The sequence below is a fragment of the Schistocerca americana genome, chromosome 6, assembly GCF_021461395.2.
Source record: "Schistocerca americana isolate TAMUIC-IGC-003095 chromosome 6, iqSchAmer2.1, whole genome shotgun sequence".
NCBI classification, from domain to species: Eukaryota; Metazoa; Arthropoda; class Insecta; order Orthoptera; family Acrididae; genus Schistocerca; species Schistocerca americana.
In genome coordinates this window covers 613,033,845-613,057,849 of record NC_060124.1, presented here as the reverse complement: position 1 = coordinate 613,057,849, position 24,005 = coordinate 613,033,845, and the positions used below count along the sequence as shown (strand labels likewise).

At 37.7% G+C, this 24,005-nt stretch overlaps 1 protein-coding gene across 3 annotated transcripts in view; it reads left to right on the top strand.

Annotated features, from left to right (window-relative positions):
- The first annotated feature begins 15,905 nt into the window (after window positions 1–15,905).
- The window catches only part of LOC124619594, a 227,025-nt gene continuing 218,925 nt past the window's right edge, over window positions 15,906–24,005 (top strand). For all 3 annotated transcript variants that reach the window (XM_047146096.1, XM_047146097.1, XM_047146095.1), the window contains exon 1: window positions 15,906–16,179. In XM_047146096.1, the coding sequence (XP_047002052.1) occupies window positions 16,024–16,179 (156 nt within the window). In that variant the 5' untranslated portion in view covers window positions 15,906–16,023. The remainder of the gene's footprint in view (window positions 16,180–24,005) is intronic.

Below are 24,005 nucleotides of genomic sequence, written 5' to 3'. Positions count from 1 at the left end.
CGGCACTTTGAACAGTGGACGTTACATTTCAGATGTGTTATGACCCATGGCTCTACCCTTTATTCGATCCATGCAAAACCCTACATTTCAGCAGGATAGTGCATGACTGCACGTTGCAGGTCCTGTACGAGCCTTTCTGGATACAGAAAATGTTCGACTGCTGCCCTGGCCAGCACATTCTCCAGATCTCTCACCAACTGAAAACGTCTGGTCAATGGTGGCCGAGCAACTGGCTCGTCACAATACGCCAGCCACTACTCTTGATGAACTGTGGTATTATGTTGAAGCTGCATGGGCAGCTGTACCTGTACACTCCATCCACGCTCTGTTTGACTCAATGCCCAGGCGTATCAAGGCCGTTATTACGGCCAGAGGTGATTGTTCTGGGTACTGATTTCTCAGGATCTATGCTCCCAAATTGCGTGAAAGTGTAATCACATGTCAGTTCTAGTATAATATATTTGTCCAATGAATACCCGTTCACCATCTGCATTTCTTCTTGGTGCAGCAATTTTAATGGCCAGTAGTGTACTTACATTAATCTATGATACTCATAGCAGAGCACTGAGAAAACTACTGAACGTCCATTGGCTGTCAAAGAATGCATGATGCAGATGCTCAGAACAAGCCGAAATCGTTTATTGCCCCAGCTGTAGTTTATATTTATTCAGTATTTAACAGTGTCCATGTTTGCAGCGCAGTTTTCCATAATGGCTAATAGGATGTGATTGTAGAACACACAAAGACAATATTTTTTTTATAATTTTATTGGCTTGTAGCATACAAAATTTTTAACTATCCAGCTTGGATGCATTGACACACATACACATAGCATATTACCATTTGTTAATCTTCATTCATATTTATGTCTTCAGGTCGAAACTTTTGTACTTATATTACAAAGATAAAGCAATAAAAAATTACAATACTAATATGACAAGCAAAGACTTACAATTACATTCCACAGTTACATTACTGATCTTTCGTTAGCAACCAAGTAAATAGGTTATATTATTATTCCCTTTCAATTTACGAGTAAATACGATTGCAATAGTTAATTTCCCAATTTTTTATGAAATAAAGCAGGAGAAAGTTGTTAAGACACATACAAGTCCAGTGTGTTAAATAAATATGGACAGAGGCCCATTCACCCCAACTCAATGTGGAGTTATAGAATCGATAATTACAGGGAGCAGAAGCTCTCCTGAACATGAGTACGAATATCGAGCAAACGACGTTTCTGCAGCAAAACGCACATTGGAGCAGAAGGTAGAACTAAAAGAGAAGTGACAAGCAGTCACCATCCAACAACACCAGTAACAAATAACAAAGCAGGTAAGGAATTCGACAATGCTCAACAAAGGTACTATAAAGGCACATTTGCATGCCGAGCGTGAGTTTCCTCGGAAACGCGAAATATTAATTAAATAAGTAATCAGTGACAAATAAATAAAGCCTATGGCACACAACTGCAGCGCTGTGTCGCTGATAAAACAAAAGCACAATTACGTTACTCTTATGTTTGATTAAGAAAGGGAGAGCTCTGGTTGAAGTGGTGCGAGAAGCACGTATTTTTATTTTATTGTCTGGCACACCGCCATATTTCATGTTATAGAAGAATACTGCGAGTTGCAACCACACTAGGCACTCGATTCTGTAAAGAATTTATATTTATAAAAGTAAGGAGGATTATGAACTGTAGGCTTATTCATTGAATATATCTGATTTAACTAACTGTGTAACTTTTTTATGTTTAGTAGACAATCACCTCTGTACGACGTATTGGCATGGCTGGCAAATTATTGTAATATTGAGATTTAGATTATGAGTCCACACCTACCGCAGCAGTCTTTGGAAACGATTTAATTACGAAGTCCGATTATTCAGTTTTATTTCACGGTCAACTACGAGTAACATTGCCTTTACGAAAAAGCCATTGTCAAGCGTCTCATACCGAATAATTAAACGTCCACGTTCCAGATAAGCAAATACAATTGCAATCACAATCAACATCATACAGATAGAATAAGAAATATCTAAATAACAATATATTTTTATTTATTTATTTTATTTATTTTATATTGGCGACTGCGTGTCGGACTTGTTATTTTGTCATTTGTTACATTGTTCTCCTTGTTTCATGTAAAAAATCAGCTTTCTGGACCTGGACGTCAATGTATGAGAGATAACAAAATCTGAAGATATTTTCCAATTCTGAAATTTTGCGGGAAGACGCAATGAAACTTCCAGCAAAATAAGGTAAGACGCAGCATCTTTGCATTAGCAGGCTTGACCAGACGTATAATTCAGTGTATTAGCTTTTCAGTAAATTCTGTAGTGTTTCTTTTCCGCATAGCAGTTTCAGTGATAAATTTCATTCTCAGTACTTTTCCCTAAACAATAACGTATGCAACAATACCAATACACGAGTGTACAATATGGCCAACTTCTGTACGATATCATGTAACATGGCTAGCAGCCATTACCAATAATCTCAAATTCAGTTTATATTTTTAAATTAACAGACAGCCATTGTTGCTACGAGCGATTCATGCTCAACTACATTTTATTTTAAAATCAGTGTCAAAAATTTTCTTGAAACATATATCACGTGTGGCATGGTAATAACTAGAAAACAATACGAAAAAACGGAACAGCAAGGACGTACTAATCAGACGCAATCCGACTCGGACGTGAGACAAGTGTTAGAAAATGACTTTACGACAGCAACCGGTAGTGACGATTCATCAAACATTGACGCAAGTGTTGACGAAAATTTTGACGATAGGCCGTCCACTACAAAAATTTCAAAATCTCAATCAGAGCCCATGTTAATGCATGACGTCACGTCTAATGACGCGGCGGGGGCAGAGACCTTGCAAACGGTAAACATTGCCGACATGTTACAAATGCTGATGAAACAAAACGCCGAAAACATGGCAACCTTAAAGGCACAATTAGAGACACAAAATGAACAGTTAAAAACACAAAATGAGAAAATCAAATCTGATCTCATAGCAATCAAGATAGGTAATGACACTTTATGTAAGCGTGTGGAACTTATAGACGCCACACTGACCAAACAGATGACCGAACTCAGTACTAAATTTTCCCAGCTCAATACGAGACAAGAAAAGACTACAACTGACGTAGCACTTTTACAGACACAAGTAAAAAACCTTAATGTCACGTGTGAAATTCTTACTGAACAAATTCAAACTTATCCTTCAGTACATGACAATCTTGAAAAACGAATTACTGACGTACAGAATAAATTTGACAATGTTGAACAACACCTGACTGACATCTTACAATCAGATGCCACAGCTCATTTTCAAAATATTAATAAAGAATTTCATGATTGGGTTGAGAACAAAGACAAACATTTTGATAGATGCTTACGTGAAAATTTACCAACAATTGTGCACGACTCCGTAGCGCAATACATTACTAATAACAAACAGCTGATCAGTGACGCAGTACAATCCGTCACTGCACCCATGAGACAATTCACCGATCAACTACAGTCTGAATGTAACGAAAATATCAGTCAAAATGTACAGTTCAGAAACCAATATACATTCGAGTATGATACACACATTCCGCACACGACAAATACACAAGAACAAAACGCACCACGACTACAACACATACCACGATGTGGAAATACAAACACAAGCTATTATCATGGTAAACCACAGCAACATTATCGTAATTACTCGCCAGCTGAACATACCAGTAATTACAGTGGAATAAATCCATATCACAATGCGAAGGAAGATGAAAGCTTAATGAAACACAGGCAATTTCAGATTTTTATCCCAGAAAAACGAACCATTCATCCGGTGATTTTTCTTAAATCTTTTAGTAACGCATTTCCACGCACTAGGAGTGACCGGAAAAAGATTTCATATATTGTCGGTTACATCCAAGGCGATGCAGCTGTCTGGGCATACAGTCAAGCTGACGTATGTACCACGTACAGTGAGTTTGAGCGTGCTTTTCTGAACAAATTCTGGTCGCAATCCGTCCAGGAGCGACTCAGAAGACAAATTTTAGAACCTGAAACTTTTAACAGTAAAAATGGTAACTTACGCAGATATTTTGAAAAATACTTGAACATGGGACACTTTTTAGACGAACCAGTCGCAACGCGTGATATACTCCGAGCGTTGAAGGCCAAATTGCCTTTCAACATTAAGGAAAAACTTCTACATATCCCGGATGACGATTCAGATTATTTTTTAACAGCTTTAGATTCGGTTGACATGTTACTTGAAGATCAGCGCTTCGCGCGGCTAAACAGCAGCCACAATGTTTACACTAGTGGTATGCAAAACATGCAGGCTTGCCAACTCAATTCTGGCGCGCCCACAGTTGGATACGCGGTACAACAAAAACAGCAAACTCACATGCCGTCTCAGTACGGAAATCAAAATCAACACGCGTATTCCAATACAAACAATAGTTACAACAGTAATAACATTTCATGCGGCAATCCATACAAAAGGCACCGCGGTAATAACTACAACGGTAACAACGGATATAAAGGTAATAACAAAAACACAAACAGAAATAGAAATAATAATAACTACGAGCCAAGACAGCATCAAGGTTGGACTCGTAACGATCAGTACTTTCATTCAAACTCTGCTTTACCACAGCAGCCACCAGGTCAAAATTGGAGCATACCTTACGACCGACAGGTAAGTTATAATGCGCAACAGCAACAACAACCGCAAAAGTTTGGAGATCATAATAGGCAATATCCGAATGTGAATATAATAGAAATGACACCTGATGCACAACCTCAATCTGTGTCAGTACCTAGTACAAATGCTAATCCAACAAACTAGAAACAGTCACTACTTTGCCCCAGGTCGTGGCTGAAGAATTCTTGGGGGGCGACTTCAATGTTAATCAGTTATTTGACACCACACTTGAACAACAGAATAATGATATGCCGAGTAATTCTAAACAAAAACTACCTGTTTTATTTATAAGATACAACCACAATAACAATATATCAGATGAACTTTTACAAGACAGTACACAATGTCGTTTAGACACAAATGAAATTGTTTTAGCATCTACTACTGGTGTAGTAGGTGGGATTTCAACTACTATTATCCTAGATACAGGTACAGCTGTGAGCGTTTTGTCTTTTAATTTCTATAAAAAGATGTGTGAATTGGAACCTGTGCCTGAGTTTCCTGCCCAAAACTGTAAAATAACTACTGCACTAGGTAATAAGTCATGTAGGGTTACGAAGCAAGTTTTTGTAAACGTTAAAATAGGTAATGGAACCGTACAATGGCCATTCCTGGTTGTACAAAACCTTGTGACAAATTGCATATTAGGAATAGATATTATGAGCGAGAAGGACTGCATTATAGACTTCTCCAAAGGTAAATGTATTTTAAATGATAAAGGCAGTGTAATTATTATTGATTTGGACAGGAGAACTCTAAAGCATGACAAACACTGTACAGGGTACAAGGTTCAGTTAGTACTTGACAATGACATTCAAGACATGCAAACACACTCATCTGACACAGAGCTAATGGACTTGAAAACATTGCTTGATCATAAGATAAGTGAAGCTACAGCTCTCAGTGTACATGAACGTATAAAACTACAGGAAGTGTTATCCAAATATTTACAAGTTTTTACCAAACGATTAGGTGTTATCAACACGTATGTGTACAAGATTGAAGTTAAGCCTCACAAGATCTTCTACCATAAGACATATAACGTGCCGTTATCTCAACGACCTGCTGTGTGGCAAGAATTAAAACAAATGTTAGACTGGAAGGTCATTGAACCATCCACCTCACCTTATTGTAGTCATCTACTTGTTGTCAAAAAATCAAATGGAAGCATTAGGTTAGTGTTAGACGCACGAGCTATTAATGAAATAATTTTACCGGTTCACACAAAACCTGAAAATTTAGAAGAGCAATTACAGAAATTTCTAGATGCAAAATATTTTTCCACAATAGATCTCGCTAATTCGTTTTGGCAGGTGGGTATCACTGCTGATTCTCGGAAATATACTGCATTTATGTTCGGGGGGCGAACCTATCAGTTTTGTGTTCTACCCTTCGGACTGAATGTCAGCTCTGGGGTATTAATGAAATAATTTTACCGGTTCACACAAAACCTGAAAATTTAGAAGAGCAATTACAGAAATTTCTAGATGCAAAATATTTTTCCACAATAGATCTCGCTAATTCGTTTTGGCAGGTGGGTATCACTCCTGATTCTCGGAAATATACTGCATTTATGTTCGGGGGGCGAACCTATCAGTTTTGTGTTCTACCCTTCGGACTGAATGTCAGCTCTGGGGTATTCATTACAGCCCTGGATACCGTGCTTGGCGACGATTTAGTTGAGACAGTCACACACTATGTAGATGATATACTGATAGCTACACAATCTTGGAATGAACACGTTGACACTCTTCAAAGAATTTTAGAAAAATTTGCACAAGCTGGAGTTACAGCCAACCTAAGAAAATCAAAATTTGGTTGCAGTGAGATAAAGTATTTAGGACATATCATTAATTCACAGGGCATACGTCCGGATCCCAGTAAATTAGATGCTATCAGAAACTTTCCTAGCCCTCGAACTAAAAAGCAGTTAAAATCATTCCTTGGGCTATGTTCATTTTTCAGACGTTTTTTGCCACAACCACTTTTGAACAGTAAACATCTGCTAAATCTACTCAGAAAGAATCAAGTTTGGATCTGGTCGGAACAGTGCCAGAATGACTTTAATACAATTAAACATGCTTTAGTGAATGCTAACATATTGAGCCATCCAGATTTCAATTTAGATTTTTGTATGACTTGTGACGCTTCACGTACTGGCTTGGGCTGTTGCTTATTTCAAGTTGTAAAGAATAAAGAGGAGGAACAGATAAGAATTATTGGGTTTGCGAGTCGCACTCTAACTGAATGTGAGCGTACATACTCCACTACTGAGTTAGAAACACTTTCCATAGTATGGGCATTCAAGAAATTCAATTATTATTTATTTGGAAAACATACGGTAATTTACACCGATCACCAGGCCCTGACATTTTTGTTAACTTGTACATCCTAGACTATCACGATGGGCAGTTACACTTCAGAACTACTCTTTTGAAATTAAGTACATAAGAGGTAAGGACAACATCATTGCAGACACTTTGTCTAGACTTCCACAAGGTATGAATGATACCAACAGTGACTTAGAAAATATAAATGACTACAGGATTCTCTTAATGCAAGACAAGCAGTATCACCAATATTATATTGATATGTGCAGAAACATGGCTGAATTACAAAAATCTGATCCTCACTGGTATAAGATAATAACATTACTGGTAGAAAAACACAATCATCCTTTGACTAAGTATTACAAGTTACGCAATGATGTGTTACTTTACCGCCGACATCCAAATGCTACTAACTGGTGTGTATGCATTCCCAAAGAGTCTGAACGTAATCTAATTTGGCACACACACTTAGTTTGGGGTCATTATGGGACGAAAAAGTGTTTGGCAAAGCTCAGTACATACTGATATTTTAGCAATATGAGAAGAAAAATTTACAGGGAACTAAAAACATGTGTCATATGTCAAAAATCAAAACCTCAGAATTTATCCACAAAAACAGATTTACATTCTATTTTACCTAGTAAACCCCTGGAAATTCTGTGTACTGACATCAGTGGACCGCATCCAGCAAGCTCTGGAGGCGTCAAATATATCTTAGCTTTTTACGATATATTTCCTAAACATGTAAAACTTTATGCTTTAAAATCCGCCACTGCAAATGCTATAATACGAAGATTCTCAAGTGATTACCTGACGCACGTGGGAAAACCTAAAGCAATTCTATCAGATAATGCAGCATACTACTCTGGGTACAAATGGAGAAATTTCTTGAAGGACAATAACATCAAAAGTATATTTATTTCGAGGTTTAGTCCACAATGTAACGCGACTGAGAGACTTTTCCGAGAATTAAATCGATTCATGAGGACCTATATTTCATCAAAACATACTAATTGGGTGTCCTACCTAAGTCTTTTCGAAGACGTACACAATAACTTAAATATTTACGATACGAATTACACACCTAACAAGATCATGTTCAATTGCAAACAGAACGATCAGTGGATAGAACCATTACCTAAGTTGTCAGACAAGGAAATCACACCTGAACAGAAAATAAAAGAAGTATTGACTACATTGACACATCATGCACAAATACGAAACAAACATCACAGAAACATAATAAAAAGAAAACAAAAATTCGAGGTAGGAATGCTTGTACTACTTCGTACTCATCATAAATCTGTAGCACTCAAACGACGCAACGCTAAGTGGCGTCTGCTATATGAAGGACCTTATATAATTGTTAACATACCGCATCCTGGTGCGTATCTGTTACAACATCCTAGAACTAACAAAATTATTGGGCTATACGCACACCGAGATCTTAGAGCATTTCATGCTGAATAATGTCAAGGTCATACCCATCAAAATATTGCTAAGCAACTCGAAAAACTCTGTTGTTACAACACAGATAATAAGTAGTATAGAAATTTTCATTTCAGCGGTTCCAGTGACGCAGTTGAATACAGAAGAACTCTTCTTTCAGCGCGCGCCTCCACCTGAAAGACGGAATATTAAAGTAAAATTTATGATTACGTAGCAGTGGATGACATATTAATTTTTCACGGAACATTTGTTACTGAAGGTACCACTGACTTGGTATGACACCTGACGAACCGACAGACGTCATCTGTGAAGCGATCTTTTACGTTGAGAAATAGATTAGACGCACATCTCTCAACACGAAAAGCATCTATCAGTAGTCAAGGCCACACAGACACTCTACACACACGCACAAAACGCGAGGAATCGAACATTTTCTCTCTCTTACTATTTTGAATATTTATTGAGTAGTGAAAACGCCTGGTCTTGCCTACTGATGTAATGAATGTTGTGTCTAACCTATCTTAATTTCAGATGACATCACAAAAAACATCGATAATATCCCAGCAAAACCGCTAAAGAGGATGTAAATATCTGCAATTCATGTAATCAAATGTGACACAATGTAATAACCTATAGCGATGTAATGATGATGTAAACATGTTTATGTGCAACTATATTATGTTTATGCTAAGAAAATATGTGACGTGTGTATGTATAATTACTTATTTTTTTAACTGATGTATAGTGTAACTGTTACTATGTAAAAATTTGAACAAAACGAGTGCCAAAAAGACATTGCATAGTGAACCACTGTTCACGGACATTAACGAACATTACTAACTCTGCAACTACGCGGAAACCTATGTGAAAGAAACTGTTAATGCCATTCATTATGCAGCGTATCTATGTGAACGCGATGAACGATTTCCTTGATTAATAACTACGAACATTTAGGTGAGCTATATTCAGCGAAAAACTGAAAATGTGAAGTGCATAATTCGTGCATCGTCTAGTGATATTACTACAGTACCCAACTTCAAGATGTTAACTGGATTAAATGGACACAAAGTGCCTGTCCAGAAAACAACACGACGGGTGGAAGAATTTTGGTTGGAACTTCAGGGAATGAAATGTTCTCGAAATGTGACGGACACTCTTACCTGGACTGTCCAAGGATCGACGCCAGCTATGTGCCGTCCGAGGTTCTGCAACCAAGCTTCCACGGAATGTAAAAAACGAACTGCACATGGACCAATTACTCGACGGATCACGTCTGATCTGTAATAAGCAATGCTTTTAGTCACAACGAACTGCATCACTACGACTATAATGGAAATGAGAAATGGACACGCTTATGTATTAATCACGTTGTTATACAACGATGTTACTGTGATCAAAAAACTTTACCACGACGATACTAACCTGTAAAAAATTATTGTGCAGCGGATGAATATGAACTGTAATAACGACACTATGTGTATAGGTCAACGCACCTGAAAGATACGGACATTTTTCTTTGAAGTATTTCAAAACAATACTATGTAACTAAGAACATTCAACAATCTAAGTTGTATTGTGTTATAACGAATATTGTAAATTTAAAACTAAGTTACCTGTCATAGAATGTAGTCTTCATATGTAATCTTGGTTGAATATTTTCTTTGTGCAACGACAGAAAACGCGCGCACACGAACAATATGATCTGCAATACTGTGCCGCGTGATCTAACTGTACGATATAACGGCAGTGCCGCAGTTACACAGACGCTTCTGCACATGCGCGCACTCTATCTGCCAACATTAGAACTTTTACGGCGCACCCGTGTCATTCAAATTTTGTATATAATGTGTATAATGTGTAATGTAAGTCATGTAAATAGTTGTAGATAACTTAGATTTTCTTGTGCCTTTAGGTGAATTGCTCGCCTGCAGGTGTGTCCTTTCGCCTCGCAATTCAGGGGGCAATATAAAGGCACATTTGCATGCCGAGCGTGAGTTTCCTCGGAAACGCGAAATATTAATTAAATAAGTAATCAGTGACAAATAAATAAAGCCTATGGCACACAACTGCAGCGCTGTGTCGCTGATAAAACAAAAGCACAATTACGTTACTCTTATGTTTGATTAAGAAAGGGAGAGCTCTGGTTGAAGTGGTGCGAGAAGCACGTATTTTTATTTTATTGTCTGGCACACCGCCATATTTCATGTTATAGAAGAATACTGCGAGTTGCAACCACACTAGGCACTCGATTCTGTAAAGACTTTATATTTATAAAAGTAAGTAGGATTATGAACTGTAGGCTTATTCATTGAATATATCTGATTTAACTAACTGTGTAACTTTTTTATGTTTAGTAGACAATCACCTCTGTACGACGTATTGGCATGGCTGGCAAATTATTGTAATATTGAGATTTAGATTATGAGTCCGCACCTACCGCAGCAGTCTTTGGAAACGATTTAATTACGAAGTCCGATTATTCAGTTTTTTTTCACGGTCAACTACGAGTAACATTGTCTTTACGAAAAAGCCATTGTCAAGCGTCTCATACCGAATAATTAAACGTCCACGTTCCAGATAAGCAAATACAATTGCAATCACAATCAACATCATACAGATAGAATAATTAACATATTTAACAATAATATTTTTTATATTTATTTTATTTATTTTATAATACGTCTGACAGTTTAATTTTAATGTAGGATCAAATTCCCTTCTCCACAGGGAGATTTTGAGGATGGCACTCGGTGGTAACTCATTTAGTACCCAACTTACCCAAGAAAAGAGTAATAACCCAAGGCAAAATCCTTCACAAAAAATGTACAGGTAATATAGGATCAGAAGAAAGGTAATAGATATCATAGTAATGCAACATGTCCATTTTATGTATTTGTTGAAGGACTTAATGGTAATGTAGGCAGATACCGACTCATGGCATTGGGGAAGATACTCTTTATCTAAGATTCTAAATAAAACCAGCAAATCGCAAATCTGAAGGTCGTGGGGAAAACAGAATTTGTATTGATTTATCAACAAGAGAGACTGCAAACGAGTTTGTATAGGAACCCACTACATCACAAATAGAGGGTAGCATACATACCAAACAACAGAACACATCAGAAAGAAGTTATTAGGAACGTATATCCCGAATTAGAAGAGTTAGAGTTTAAGACGCTATTCAGTCCACAATTGCAGTCACACTTGTACGCAGAATTATCAAAAGAATAAGTAATTTAAAAATGACGAACTACATACCCCAGCAAACATGTGTAGTCACATTCACATTGCAGTTCCTACCAGAATATGTGACAATATATGGCATGAAGCGTAATGTTATACCGTACATACCCTTAGTTTTGAATGCCTTCAGTATGGCCATCTTAGTCACAGACTCGATGCAATCAGTGTGGAGGGGACCATGAGACAGCTCAGTGCTCAAGTGAAATAATGTGTTGTGTCGACTGTAAAGGGAATCATACATCGAGAGATAAGTCTTTCCCAGTATATCTCAAACAACAAGAGATTAAGAAAGTGTCAGCCACATACAATGTATCCTTTAATGAATCTGAAGAATCCAGAATGAGATTTTCACTCTGCAGCGGAGTGTGCGCTGATATGAAACTTCCTGGCAGATTAAAACTGTGTGCCCGACCGAGACTCGAACTCGGGACCTTTGCCTTTCGCGGGCAAGTGCTCTACCAACTGAGCTACCGAAGCACAACTCACGCCCGGTACTCACAGCTTTACTTCTGCCAGTACCTCGTCTCCTACCTTCCAAACTTTACAGAAGCTCTCCTGCGAACCTTGCAGAACTAGCACTCCTGAAAGAAAGGATATTGCGGAGACATGGCTTAGCCACAGCCTGGGGGATGTTTCCAGAATGAGATTTTCACTCTGCAGCGGAGTGTGCGCTGATATGAAACTTCCTGGCAGATTAAAACTGTGTGCCCGACCGAGACTCGAACGCGGGACCTTTGCCTTTCGCGGGCAAGTGCTCTACCAACTGAGCTACCGAAGCATGACTCACGCCCGGTACTCACAGCTTTACTTCTGCCAGTACCTCGTCTCCTACCTTCCAAACTTTACAGAAGCTCTCCTGCGAACCTTGCAGAACTAGCACTCCTGAAAGAAAGGATATTGCGGAGACATGGCTTAGCCACAGCCTGGGGGATGTTTCCAGAATGAGATTTTCACTCTGCAGCGGAGTGTGCGCTGATATGAAACTTCCTGGCAGATTAAAACTGTGTGCCCGACCGAGACTCGAACTCGGGACCTTTGCCTTTCGCATGCAAGTGCTCTACCAACTGAGCTACCGAAGCACGACTCACGCCCGGTACTCACAGCTTTACTTCTGCCAGTACCGCGTCTCCTACCTTCCAAACTTTACAGAAGCTCTCCTGCAAACCTTGCAGAACTAGCACTATTGAAAGAAAGGATATTGCAGAGACATGGCTTAGCCACAGCCTGGGGGATGCAAGGTTCGCAGGAGAGCTTCTGTAAAGTTTGGAAGGTAGGAGACGAGGTACTGGCAGAAGTAAAGCTGTGAACATTAACAAAGCAGACTAATATAAATATTGCTAAATTCTTGAATTGAGGATAAAATCAATAGAAAAAAAACAACCTCCACACAGGGCCTACACGCAATCACAGAACAGCATTATTCATGCAGCAACTGAATCCATCCCAAAACGACCTTTATCAACGACAGTAAGATGAATGGCTAATCCATGGTGGAATGGAGACTGCAATAAAGCTTTACAAGGCAGAAGGGAAGTATTACGTGAACACATTAAAAGCCTTACTTGAACAGTTTTTTGCTCTATAAACAGCTCTATAAACAGCCAGAACCAAGAAAATACCGAAATCCATTAAGAAGAATAATTGGGTAAAATATTGCATTAATCTGACCAAGAATATCAAATCATCAGAAGATATGGAAGAAGATCAACATATTTAGGAATATTACTTCTGAAGTCAATAACATACAGCCATATGAGTGGATAGAAGAATTTTGTGATCTTATTGCCCTACCAAATGTTCGCAGCAAGCCAATTAGGAGCAACTCTATGTGTGCTAACAACACAGTTCAGCATTGACAAGTTGACCATCAATCATCAAAGAGAGCACTAACACTGCCCTTGGAATGGATCACATCACATAGACCATGATACATAACATGCCTGACAATCCTGTAGAATTACTTCTTCAAATCTATAATGGAATTTGGATGCACCAAGAATACTGGATTCAAGAGTCCACACTTCATAGAAGAGGTAAGAGAATTCAAATAATAATTGAAATATCAAATATGCTTTAAACATTAAACGAAACTACCTTTGCTCATTCTTACTTATGGTTTCGAGCAAAGGGTTTCCTACTTAATGAAAGTAAAGCACAGGTACTTATCTATAGTCTCAAAGAGATTCATAACCATCGTGAATTAGAAATTGTTAAATTTTTTGGTTTTCTTGTTGACAATATATCTATCTGGGAACCACACATTAGAAATATATCTGCGAGATTTTCCTCAGTTATTTATTTAATTAGAAATTTAAAAAGATGTGTTCCAAATAACTATGCAAAAGCACTTAGCCACATGTGGCCCACTGGGACCATCCGACCGCCGTGTCATCCTCAGCTGAGGATGCAGATAGGAGGGGTGTGTGGTCAGTACACTGCTCGCCCGGTCATTATGATGGTTTTCCTTGACCGGAGCCACTACCATTCGATCGAGTAGCTCCTCAATTGGCATCACGAGGCTGAGTGCACCCTGAAAAATGGCCATAGCACATGGCGGCCTGGATGGTCACCCATACAAATCCCGGCCATGAACGACAGTGCTTAGCTTTGGTGATCTGACTGGAACCAGTGTATCCACTGCAACAAGGCCATTGCCTAATAACTATGTTAGATCAGTATAATTGCTTTCTTCGAAAGTATCACATCATATGGAATTTTATTGTGGGTAGCAGTTATGTAAATGAAGAAAGTAATAAGAATAATAACAGATTCTGATGAAACAGAACATTATAAACCTCTGTTCGTTAAACTGGAATGACCAACAGTAGTAAACTTATTCATCTATAATATTTCATTGTATGTCAGAAACAACGTTTCTAATTTTGTATTGAGAATTGATGTACATAGTTATGACACTGGTAATAAACATGTGTAAACATGCCATATCACAGATTATCTAAATCACATAACTCCTACCTAGCCCTTGAACAAAGGATGTTTAATAGACAGAGCAGATTTAAGAATCACCTGTAAATATATTTAAAATTAAATTGTTTAAGCTACTCGTAAACAATCCTATTTACACAGTTGGCGAATTTTTGAAGACAAAAATACTTCCTTCTAAAATGTAGTTTCTATATTCACCTATTTCAGGTAAATTAAATTACTTTGATATAGTAGTTAATGTAGAAATGTATGCTTTTGACTTTGTTGACTTTGTCTATTGCTGTAACAACTATATTTCTCACATCCTATATAATATTGTCAGACTCGAAAAGTGTACTTCAAGCAGTATCAGATACAAAAACCTCAAAATCCACCTATTAGTACCTACTTCAAGTTCTTTATTGGTATTGTGAATGACCCAGATGGCAGAAACGAATTGCCTTTATGTGGGCGAAAGCCCATTGTGAAATCCCAGGCAATGAGAAAGCAGATCGATTGGCAAAGCAGACTACGAGCAATGGGATAAACTAGATATAAAGCTTCCGCACACAAAATATGGACAACTTATTTGGAAAAAGGCATATTTATTCTGGCAGGAGGAATGGACGCCTAGCTCCGAAACAAATGAAGCAACTATGCGCAAATACAACCACGAATTCGGAAATGACCTTGGTTTTAGTACGTTTGTAGACCCCCCGACAAGCAACATCCACACTAAGGTGAGTGGAGCATTTCCAAAGCGTTTATACCGACTGGGCGACTGCATATAAATCAAATAGCAGACAGTGATTGTGACGATACTACATATGAAGTCACGAACTGTATATTACTTCAATGCAGAAAATATAATGAGGCGAGATGCAAGTTTTTAGTATTTGTTATCAAGAATAAAATCCCGCAACCAATGTCAGTCAAGTCCTTCCTATCTCACCAACCATTAAAACCTACAAGAAGATAATTGAATTTATGTGTAACCGGCATATAAAAATATAAAATATAGTAATCGACTATTAGGAACAGGAAAAGGCAAGCTACACTAAAAGACACGTATATTGAGTGAGGAAAGTTATTATTATTACGCAGTAATGGTGTCTGGCCGAAGTCAGAAAAACCATACAACAAACAATTGTATTCCAACTCTGGTGTCGAGACATCGCAAAGCGAGTTTTAAATTTACATGTACATCTGTAGACAATTTTCATCTTCGAAGCTTGGGTGCCTTGTCCCCAGATTGGCACCGGCGAAAATATGAATCGTGAAATGTTTAGCATTTCTGTTGTGGTGTCGAAATGCCTAATAGGCAGCTAAAATAGTGCGAAAGGCTTAGTTATGTTAGAATTGCCATGTTACTTGTAGTGTATGTTAATTGCATAATGTCAATAAACGTGACAGTTAATGCAAATCCGGTAAGTGTCAAAAGAGGAAAGATGTTGTTGACAGATGTCAACGAACTGAAGAAGCAAGAATTAAACAGACGTCGAAGGATTCGAATAGAACAGGTTTGAAATACCTCTGTGTGTTTTGTGTTGTTCAAAAGGCTTTGACACTGTTATTGTGGTGTTGTGAATATGACTGTGTCAGTGAAGTTCTTGGGAATTTGATAACTACACAATTGTTTGGGTTTATTCAGATTATATGTCCAGTTGCAGGCATCATAGCTACTCATCTTGTAAGATTGTATTAGATAGTGTTATCCCGTTTACTCAAATGAATGAACTGTTTATTATTGGCAATCCGTCGGTAGAGTGAAAATACGTTACTTTCAAGGGGCCTACATGACATTTACTTTATGTATTTGTGTGACTCTATGACAAGTGGTGTACATTAAGGGATAGCCTCCCCTCGATCATCCCAGATTGTGTTAAATTTTAGTGTGCACATTGCAAAGAAAAATTTACAAATATCTTGCTTCCACACGTTGTCTGAATAACGTACATTTTGTAGGTTTTCTGGCATTTGGCTCGCTACTTTTGCTCAAAGTGGCCCTCAAAGTTTTCAATTTTTGTAGAAACAAAATTTCTTCCAAGTTGTAGAAATCCCACTTTTTTTTTTTTTTTTACTGTGTAGGGACTTGTCTATGATGGAACCAGTAACTTTTGACATTTTGAGTTCAACGTTATTGAGATAGGTGGGTGAAGTTACCTGAAAACAAATTTGCTGCCTAAGTAAATGGTTTGTCAACCCTGTTATAGCAGAAGGGACGCTTTGTGCATAGTTGTCAGTTACAGTATTACTAAAAGCTTGTGTTTGTCCATTGCGGCTTGTGCCATTATAAATTAGTAAAAAAGAAACTTGTGTCCTCTGCCAAAAGGCCACACGCGATTGCCAGGTTAGTCGAGGACTTTCTCCAGGCTCCATAGCCTACTAGTGAATTTCTTAATAAATATTTCCAGTGCTCCAAGCCTCTGGAGATTTTAGCAGAATTTTCCAAACTTTGTTTGAGTAGCTTTCTGGCTCATGAGCCAACATACTGGCATTCAATGGGGAAAAGAAAACAGTATTGCTGTTGTAATGATTTAAATTTGTCAACTGTAGTAACGACTGCTTCTGAGGAATTGTGTTGCTCAAACATTGGCAAACCATCAGTTATTGGCAAATGTGTGTGTGTAACACACTATCATGGTTACAGTATTGAAACCACAAATTCTCGGACATCATCAGATGGTTCTGATATTTTGCCAGCTGATAAGAATTCACTCGACAACCTTTTCATTTGAATTGTTTTCAAATCAGGTTGAATAGGTTAGCGATTTTGTATTGTTTCAGCAACTCTTGAAACCAAAGGAATCCTTTATCCTGAGAAGTTCTACCTGATTCAGTTTGGACCATCTGAACAAATTTGATTCAGTTGTGTTCAAGTTTTGCTTACTGAATGTTTGTAGTTGCAAAGACGTGAGGATTTTATAGTGCAGTGGAGTCATAAACTAATTCATGTAGACAGTTGTTTTACATTGCTCCTAATCACCTGAAGTCTTGTGATCAGTTTTTAAACCAAAATCTGTGAGGTGGTAGTACTTGTTGATGAGGTACTTGAAATTTTGTACTAGGTTGCTGAAAGATATGCTTTTCTGTAGATTTGTCACTTACAGTTTCAATAATCACCCAAGTTTTGTCAAAAAGACAGAAGAGACGAGATGCAAATTGTATCTTAGCCTGTCACTCTTCTTCTTCTTTTTCTTCTTCCTCCTCCTCCTCCGCCTCCTCCTTTCTTCCTTGGCATTTATTCCATTAGTATGGTGTACACGTTTCAGGATTAGACCAGTTTTGTTTTATTATTTAACTTTGTGGCCAGATACTCGTTCTGACAAGTCATCCACTCTAAGGGGCAAATCGTGTGTGCCATCTGCCTATATATCACATAACTGTTTGTATATTGTATTCTTTAAGGCAGAATTTGGGGACCAGTCCGGCATTTGCCTAAACATACATGAGAAGCTGGCCGGTGTACCAACACACAACCGTTAATCTGGTGCATGGATTCAGTCTGGGTCTTGACCATCTCCCTGTACCTTTATCTAGCATGCACCGTGTGTGTCATGAATATATGTGTGGTTCACATATTGTCCCCCCACTGCAACATGCAGAAACCTACTTGTGAACTTCATTTTCATATCTATAACTTAACAATGAATGAAACACATAATTGAATCTGCAAACATAAACAACACGCTGTATCAATAATTTCATAAACAACATGTTGTACTAATAATTTCAAACTGCAAATGTCTTTATCTGTCACCAGTCATGCTAAAACTTTTGCATTGTATGAGGGTTGGAACTTTAATAGTGGCAGCTATTAATTTACAGCTCGTACAAAATTGATACGTGTTTCAAAGTTTTACAGGCCTTCAAAGTAGTCGCCAGCATTGTGTAGAACCCGTTGCTAGCAATGTGGAAGCCGTAGGATACTCTTAGCAGTGCCAGTTGTGTTGACAGTTTGAGCGGTGCAGTCTATTGCCCGACGAATTTGTAGTAAATCTGAAGTGAATGCCGTGAAGTGTTTCCTTCAGTTTATAAATCCATTTGAACTTATGAGGGCTTAATTCAGGGGAGTGCAGTAGTTGGTGTTGCACTTAGCAGCCCCATCAGTCAAACAAATCAGTAAGAGCTTGCACTGTACGTGCTTGAACATTGTCCTGCAAAATGATGGTCAGGCCCTGCAGAAAGTGTCATGACTTCTGTAGACCACAATTAAATTCCTACAGTTATTTGATTTACTTCCTGAGCTTGTGAAGTGTTTTCTTTGTGGCGACGGTATGAGATTGACCAAGTTTCTACAACTTGGACCTGTATATGTGGTGCTGCCAGCAGAATATGTCTGTATGTTCTATGTAGAGTGATTCCTGGTTTGAGAAGCCTAAGCTGGCCATTTGAAAGAGTGTGTTGATGACACATTAGTTTTGGTATTGCAAAATTTGTGTCTCGGCTGATTTTATATGGTAAGTAGTTTATAGTTTTAGTATGAATGGTATGTGTGTTTATGTGCCTAACACTATTTCCTATATATCCAAGGAGGTGTTGATGCTAATTTTTTTGTGAATTTTTGGATTGTTCTATTAACTGTAACTATGTTGGATTGCGATTGGTACATATTGTGAAACTCACCTTAGCTACATTTATGAGGTTACATTTTCAATGTTAATTATACAAATGAGTTTTGGCTTTGTGGTACCATAGACTTCGTTTTAGCTATATAAGTCAAGTAAAATTTCTGGCACTAGGTGTGTGTTTGTAGAATTTGTTCAAGCTGTATAAGCCAACTCAAATTTCCAGTACCAGTTTTTAAAAATTTATTCTGGTTCTATTGATTGCCGAGGATTTCAGTATGCTTCCTTTTTGGCTTTGTATTTGTTTCTGTATGTCTGCATTATTAGGGTTGTAATATATTTAATTTTTCCCTCCAGCAAACCCCCTAATTCCCCAGTTGTCCTGCAAAATGATGGTCAGGCCCTGCAGAAAGTGTCATGACTTCTGTCCTTAGCTGGTCGTAGGTTGTGTTCCAAAAATGAACAGCATAGAGACAGAAGTGATGACATTTTCTGCAGGACCTGACCATCGTTTTGCAGGACAATGCTCAAACACATACAGTGCAAGCTCTTACTGATTTGTTTGACTGATGAGGCTGCTAAGTGCTATACCACCTAATGCACTCTCCTGACTTAAGTCCTCATAAGTTCAACTGGATTTCTAAACTGAAGGAAACACTTCATGGCATTTTCTTCAGAACTGCTACAAATTTGTCGAGCAATAGACTGCACCACTCAAACTGTCAACACAACTGGCACTGCTAAGAGTATCCTACGACTTTCACATTGCTGGCAATGCGTTATGCATAATGCTGGTGACTACTTTGAAGGCCAATAAAACTCTGAAACACGTATCTGTTTTGTACGAGCTGTAAATAAACAGTTGTCACTATTAAAGTTCTGACCATCATACTTGCTCATTTTGCCAAACATGAAGATGGTGGTACCACCTGTCAGCTTTGACCCCTGATTCCTGTAGCCTGGTAACACCCTATTTCAAGCTTATGCAATGCAGCAACTGTTACGTCACTCTTTACACGTGTGAACAAAAACAGATAGTATGAAAAATAGTTTCAGAAACGTGTGAAACCAACAGAACAACTGGGGAATTAGGGGGTTTGCTGGAGGGAAAAATTGAATATATTACAACCCTAATAATGCAGACATACAGAAACAAATACAAAGCCAAAAAGGAAGCATACTGAAATCCTCGGCAATCAGTAGAACCAAAATAAATTTTTAAAAACTGGTACTGGAAATTTGAGTTGGCTTATACAGCTTGAACAAATTCTACAAACACACACCTAGTGCCAGAAATTTTATTTGACTTATATAGCTAAAACGAAGTCTATGGTACCACAAAGCCAAAACTCATTTGTATAATTAACATTGAAAATGTAACCTCATAAATGTAGCTAAGGTGAGCTTCACAATATGTACCAATCGCAATCCAACATAGTTACAGTTAATAGAACAATCCAAAAATTCACAAAAAAATTAGCATCAACACCTCCTTTGATATATAGGAAATAGTGTTAGGCACATAAACACACATACCATTCATACTAAAACTATAAACTACTTACCATATAAAATCAGCCGAGACACAAATTTTGCAATACCAAAACTAATGTGTCATCAACACACTCTTTCAAATGGCCAGCTTAGGCTTCTCAAACCAGGAATCACTCTACATAGAACATACAGACATATTCTGCTGGCAGCACCATATATACAGGTCCAAGTTGTAGAAACTTGGTCAATCTCATACCGTCGCCACAAAGAAAACACTTCACAAGCTCAGGAAGTAAATCAAATAACTGTAGGAATTTAATTGTGGTCTACATGTTGCCCCCCATTGCAACATGCAGAAATCTACTTGTGGACATCATTTTCATATCCATAACACACAATTGAATCCACAAACATAAACAACATGCTGCTCTAATAATTTTAAAGTAGAAATGAGTCTATTACTCATAATCGACAACATCAAAATAACTTGTTAATAGATTGCCTCCGACTCTTCCAATTTTAATCTTGGAAACAGCATTCTGTGTGTCCAGTGAATCACTAACGTCGTTCGCAAACAATTGAGAGATGTAAATATCCCACACTAGAGACCATCACCGTAAACTTCAACATGCCCTCTATAAACACTTTCCATATCATATTCATTGCGTCACCATGCTGTCACACAGTACAACAAAGTTAAGTCGCATGTTGAAGTAGACGTATGGTACTGCAAACTTCAGCTTACCCCTCATTTCCGATAAAATGGACAGCAATGGGATGCACAGTAGTATGGCTGTTTTCCCTTTGAAAATCTTGGACAGCATTCAGGACAAAAAGGAGTAATTGTCTGAAAAGTGAAGCGGTATATTTCCTTCACCAAGCTTACAGTGGTGCTTCACAATTTTGAAATATTGTGTTTGATTTTTTGAAACAAAGGTGTCAGTGATGAGATCAGAGAAATTTATACAACAAAATCATCTGCTGACAGTTGCTTAACTTAAAGTGATGCACAATCTGTTTGAATCCACTGTTTGGACTCCAGTTTGTTTAGGATCGTTGCCCTTGGACAGATCAGTAAGGTGTGATTTAAATGCATTTTTGACATTCCTCTGCATCACCTGTCCCCATCCCAGTCATTTTTGTTTCTCAACAGTTCATCAGTATGGAAGCCTTTTAAATCACATTTACTGACTCTATGAATTTTAAGTGGGGTTATACAAAGAGAACTCAAATGCCATTAAATTAGTTTCATGCTTCTGGCTGCACACCTTCATCAGATTAAGCCTAAACTGTAACAGCAGTTAATTTGTTACTCCATATGACAGCATAAATACAACTTTTGTCCAGTTGGACCTTACCTGCTGAAATTTATCAGCTGAATTGCCAGAGTGTCATCAGTCTGATTTTTCCATTTGTGACGATTTTTCTTTGAGAAAGAATTGGACTCAGCAAAATGGTTTTATGATGAAGACAAATTATACTTTCATCACTGAGCTCAGGCCAGGACAATTCGACAACGGTTCCTTTTTTCCAGGAGAAAAGTCTGCAACACTTAGCAGCTTTTTACAGGGATTGTATGCCAGCAGATGACAGCAGAAAGCATTCAAGTTATCAAAAGAACAGTTTCACAGATCTTCATTTGCAGAATTCATATATATTCTAATCAGTAGTATAATCTCAGTTTCAAAACTAAAGTTTGATTAAATTTTAAAAATTAATTACTTTTTCCTTGTATGATACGGTTTACAAATATTTGTAATTTTTATGTTATGTGTATGACATCAAATACTGTAAAATAGACTAACCAAAAATAAATGTAATTATGCACCTGAGAAAACAAATAATAGTTCATCTATTTTTACATTAGCTTGTAGTTGATGATTGTTGCACCACCTTCCTTCACAAAAACAAATTTCGTTACCAATAGGCCTATACAAACATTGCTATGATTTTTTGCTGATTGCTGTAGCTCATGTTCGCCAAGCTACATTCCTTGGGGGGTAATTACCAGCAAATCAGTTACGTGTAGATCTTAAGAGTCAGTTTGATGTGTGAAAAGAATAAGCTTAGTAAAAGTTGTTTTTCATCTTTATATACATATTTTACTTGAATGAGCTAATAGTCATTTGCATGAGAAACTTTACTGGATAATTGTAGATCTTTAAGGATGAAAACATTCACAGAAATTTCGTGTTTTTCTGAGAAAAAGATGCTCTTTCAAGTGATACTTAATGCTAGCATCTATCAGTCATCCTTCCTGAGACACAAAAGCTCAAAAATCACTTATTACTGTAGCAGCAAATTTTTCATGCAGTTTCATCACTGTCTATCTTAAATACTATAAAGCCAAAGTGATAAAAATTACAGATTTTATAAACAAGTTGCTAAAGGTCACAAAAAGATAGGTTTCTAATACACCTACATAAAGAGGTCAAGTTATGTCACCTTGGAAGAAATTTTGGAGCGAAAAGATAGGTTTCTAATACACCTACATAAAGAGGTCAAGTTATGTCACCTTGGAAGAAATTTTGGAGCGAATAAATTTATTGACAACTTTGAGTGCCCTTGGAGTAAAGATAGTGAGAGAAATGACATAAAACTTACAGAATGTGCACAATGCAAGCTGTTGAACTACCTTGCCAAGTTTTTGTAGCTTTATCACAGTTATCCACAGAATTACAGCACTACCTTCATGCTCAAATTTTGGAAATGTCACTGTGTCAATTGCACACGTACATTTACAAGGCTCTTACAAAGAATAAAATTTGAGAGCAATAAATTTGTGATCTTTCTTTGGTTGTTTAGCAGATGTGCTCATCAGATTTGAACAAAATCTGAGATTTAGCACTTGACATTTATGTTGGATGTAAAATGAACATCACTGACACGAATCTGATAATACAAAAGGTAATAGCTGTATTGAACAGATATATCTACACCCATACTTGTGGAACTACTGTGAAGTGAATGGCAGAAGGTACTTCCAATTATTCCATGTTAAATTGGGATATCCTCCTGCTCCATATGAGCATGGAGCATGGGAAGTATGAATGCATACAACATCTGCATGCACTGTAATTAGTCTAATGCTGTCATTGCTGGCCCTGTGCAAGTGATACACTTCCTGGGTTCTTCACTTAAGAGTGCCTGTGAAAACTTTGTACATAGTCTTTCATGTTATATGGGGTTACAGAAGTGTCAGACTCCACCTGTCCACTTTGACCCATGACATCATCAACATGGCGGAAATGGCTATTCTAAGCGTCTCCAATATGACGCCTATA